General features: G+C 36.6%; 1 protein-coding gene across 2 annotated transcripts in view; it reads right to left on the bottom strand.

Annotated features, from left to right (window-relative positions):
- Window positions 1-4,513, bottom strand: part of LOC107748467 (vezatin) — a 38,485-nt gene that overhangs the window by 18,820 nt on the left and 15,152 nt on the right. For both annotated transcript variants that reach the window (XM_016563249.1, XM_016563250.1), the window contains exons 8-10: window positions 3,803-4,131; window positions 3,353-3,546; window positions 1,130-1,227 (exon numbers count right to left, since the gene is read on the bottom strand). In XM_016563249.1, coding sequence (XP_016418735.1) covers window positions 1,130-1,227; window positions 3,353-3,546; window positions 3,803-4,131 — 621 coding nt within the window. The remainder of the gene's footprint in view (window positions 1-1,129; window positions 1,228-3,352; window positions 3,547-3,802; window positions 4,132-4,513) is intronic.

The raw sequence follows: 4,513 nt of genomic DNA, 5'->3' as shown, positions 1-4,513 counted from the left end.
AGACAACATTTAGTCGCCCAGAGTGAAGATTTAGTCGCATATGCGAGTGATTTACTCGCAATGTAGAGGGTTGAATGAGCATCATGTCATTGACCCACATCAACTCTAAGTATGAGCAGTAATAATGAAGCTTGCCTTAATAAACACCACTAATACTACAGATGCTAATACTTTTCTCATGCTTGAAAGTACACTCACAGACACAGACACAGTACCTGTTCCTCTGGGACAGGGTCTCTGTCCTGTATGCTTGTAATGGGGGCAGGAGGAGGGGGATCTGGGGCAGCTGTTTCCTCTGGCTGATCTGAACTCTCTGTGGAACACACACAAACACACAGTATCCTGTTAATGTGTGTCTCCTTTCAACAAATGACACAGGACAAATTCAGTTCCTAGATTTTACGCACTAAAATCTATGGAAATTGAATGTCATTGTTATTATTATTATACACTAGTTTGATTTTTTTTTAAAAAGGAACTTAAAAGACAAATAGTGTGATGCAAATGAATTTAGGCATTATAATATTATAATGCACAGTATAAAATACTGCTGTTATTTTGACAGGAAAATACAACAAAGAATATGGTTTACATGTAGCGCGTCGATTCAGCGTGGTATGCAAGACTCTCGCTCTCTCTCTTTGCATGTGTGAGAAACACAGCGCTATCAGTAAAGCGACTAGTTTACGGTACGTCAAATACAGGTGCGCTGTGTGCTACATACTGCGCATCCATTGAGTACATGACATGATCCATTGAGCGCATCCAAATAGTACAGATCGCTTGACGGAGAGTGAAACTCTCAAGCGCTCAGTCAGCGTGTTTATCGAGTGAAAATCTGTGTTGAACGCCTCTCACACACATACTGCCGTGTAAAATCGAAGAATTTATTAGCCAATGGCTAATGTTAGATATTATTTAGTCGCCCAGAGTAAGATTTAGTCGCATATGCGAGTGATTTACTCGCAATGTAGAGGGTTGAATGAGCATCATGTCATTGACCCACATCAACTCTAAGTATGAGCAGTAATAATGAAGCTTGCCTTAATAAACACCACTAATACTACAGATGCTCATACTTTTCTCATGCTTGAAAGTACACTCACAGACACAGACACAGACACAGTACCTGTTCCTCTGGGACAGGGTCTCTGTCCTGTATGCTTGTAATGGGGGCAGGAGGAGGGGGATCTGGGGCAGCTGTTTCCTCTGGCTGATCTGAACTCTCTGTGGAACACACACAAACACACAGTATCCTGTTAATGTGTGTCTCCTTTCAACAAATGACACAGGACAAATTCAGTTCCTAGATTTTACGCACTAAAATCTATGGAAATTGAATGTCATTGTTATTATTATTATACACTAGTTTGATTTTTTTTTAAAAAGGAACTTAAAAGACAAATAGTGTGATGCAAATGAATTTAGGCATTATAATATTATAATGCACATTATAAAATACTGAAAAATATTATTTTTGAAACCTGCTACAGAAAACAGTAAACTGTTTAAAAAAATAGATAAAAAAAAAAAAAACAGATAAAAGAGCACTGATGCCAGTTAGAAAGTCTTACAAGTTCAAATCTTTGGCATAAACTATAACAAATAAAGATCTAATATTGGCATATAAGGATAAAGTATAAAATCAAATAATAAAATAAATGGCTGTTATCAGGTCATAATAATATTTTACATAAATGTCCTGTTTTTTTTTATCTGCTCCAAACTGTGATGGCCACAAGAATGCATTACTGGATCTTGCGCTAAGTATTGAAGTTATTCCATTAAAAATAGCTGCTGTTGTTTGGCACCCATGTGCAGACATGCAAAAATACATCAAACAACTTCCTACATTAAAACCACCAGCCCTGAGGAGGGTCATCATATGACGCTGGGAATCACACGACCATTGACTTCACCTACGTGTGCATTGTGGCCTAATTCTGTAAAGGACGTCACCGACCCCCTCCCTATCTCTGTCCTTTTTTACCCTCCTACTTCCCTAAAGCTCCCGAAAATAACCGAAGGGGGGGAAATCAGTCGAATAAGGAACTCTAAAAATACCACAGAAACACACAAAGGCTGACGCACATATTATATGGTGAGGACGTCATCTAGAGAGCTCATAGACACTTTTATGGTTATACTGCCATGTGGCAAAGCTCTCTGCATTAACTGATTTTGATTGGTCAATTCTTGGTTCTTACTGGTCAATTGTTTCTGCAATTAAATATTTTTTCTATAAGACTGATCATTTCGGGCTGTAATTACCGACTGTATGAAATCCCTTATAATATCCTTTCTATTGTCTTATGGATATTTTTTTTTACCCATTTATGGTACCAGGATTTGTAATGTTTCTGGAAGAAGTCTCTTATGCTCACCAAGGCTGCATTTATTTCATCAAAAATACAGTAAAACAGTAATGTTATGAAATATTATCACAATTTAAAAGAACTTTTTATTTTTATTTTAATATATTTAAAAAATGTAATTTTGTAATGGAATTTACTCATTACTCCAGTCTTCAGTGTCACATGATCCTTCATAAATCATTATAATATGCTGATTTGCTGCTCAACTATTAATAATAGTTCTTATTAACTGTGTGTTCAGGCGCTGCAATCTCAGTGCCGTCAAAAATAAAAGTCCTGCCTCGAACACATCGGCCAAACAGAAAAACTTATCGGCCGATGCCGATATTGGAAAAATGCCAAATATCGGCCGATATATCGGTCGACCACTAATTATTAGCAATTTTGAAAAGTTAATAAAACTGCTTAATATTTTTGTGGAAACCGTAATTATTTTATTTAATTTTTTCAGGATTTCTTGTTGAATAGAAAGCTCAATAGATCAGTATTTATTTGAAATAGAAATCTTATCTAATATTATAAATGTCTTTACAGTCACTTTTGATCAATTTAATGGGTCCTTGCTTAATAAAAATATTAATTTATTATTAGTACCAACTGATTCTTTTTTTTTATCAATAAAAAAAAGAAAACACACACAGATTTGGAATATCATTTCTCCGAGTACATAATGATCATGACATTTTTATTTTTGGGTGAACTATTCCTATAAGAAGGACCTTTAGCACGATTGTATTAATAATTCACTTTTAATTTTAAGTAATTTAAAATGTCTCAAATTTAATTTAGGTGCCATTTCTTAGGACTATACTAAATTATAACTAAGCTAAAATTAAACATTTTTTAAAAATACTCTAAAACATAATTAGAAATGGATTAGCACATGAATGAAACAAAATGTGTAATGAAACAAAACAGTGATTCAACTCTTATTCCAAAGTGGTGTGCTGTGATTGTTTGAGAGGATGACCTCTGACCTGGGCAGCTGGAGACTCGGCGTAGCATGCGGTCAACCTGCGCGAGTGTGTCGTCCCAGCAGCAGGTGCTGGCCTGCATGTGTGGCTGCAGCAGCTGCAGGCGCTCCTTCAGCTCCTGATACCCCGCACACGTCACCTCCTCCGTCTCCTTAGCAACCATTAACTTTTCCAGATCATCCTCAAGAATTATGACCCTATAAGAAAAAAAAAACTTTAGGTTCATCAGCTTATACTATAGCAAAATAACCAATGTGTTATACTGGGATAGTTTGTGCACTGTGTTTTGTTTTTTTTTGTATTCAGTACAGTAAATCAGCTGCTACTGAGTCAAACCTTCTTATGATTTTTTTTTTTTTAGGAAATTAGTAATTTCAGCAATTTTTGGTCATTTAAAGTAACATAAAACTATAAAAATTTAAATAACAACAATAAACACTAAGAAGTACATACTCGTTTAAGAGTGTTTTCAGGTGAAGTTGTAAACTGCGGACAGACGTGTGCAGAGAATTGAGCTCTCTACACTTCTGTTGAGCGCGCCCATTTCTTTCTGTGGGCAGCGACTGGTGCTGCGTCTCAAAGTAGCGATGGAAATCATAGCTGCGCTGAAGGTCACCAAGGCAAGCGGCCAGGGTGCGATGGAGAGAGTCAGTAATCAACGGGACGCTGCTGTACGTGAGGGGGCTGGGCCTGGAGTCTAGCTCCTCCCTCCCTGGAGACAACAGCAGAGCTAATCGCCGGAAAAACTCGGAGCTCTGCCCGACCCACAACTGGAACAACATCTGCAAAACAATCAATGTTTAATGAAGAGAATGATGTGCATTTATGTCAACAACCGGGCTGGGCAATATACCGAATATTTACAGTACAGTCACAATGATTATGTTAATGCTATAAAGAATAGCAGCATGAATATTGTAATGTTAATATGTCGTTTATTTGACCCTTAGGTGTGGAATAGTGCCTCTTCCTTGTGTCCTGACTCGAAAATAACAGGAAAGGGCTACAGTTTGTGAAGTATGATTGGCTTTCTTTCTTTCAAATGGTCAAATTCAATGATTTAATCTAAATAATTCAACAATTTGTTTGCATCATCACAGGAAAACTTTCACAAATATATATATATATATATATATATATATATACACACACACACAGTATAGG

This window comes from Sinocyclocheilus rhinocerous, unplaced genomic scaffold (assembly GCF_001515625.1).
Source record: "Sinocyclocheilus rhinocerous isolate Xijiao unplaced genomic scaffold, SAMN03320098_v1.1 scaffold78, whole genome shotgun sequence".
In the NCBI taxonomy this organism is placed as follows: Eukaryota; Metazoa; Chordata; class Actinopteri; order Cypriniformes; family Cyprinidae; genus Sinocyclocheilus; species Sinocyclocheilus rhinocerous.
Note: the sequence above shows the minus strand (reverse complement) of the source record. Positions and strands in the feature narration are given on the sequence as shown.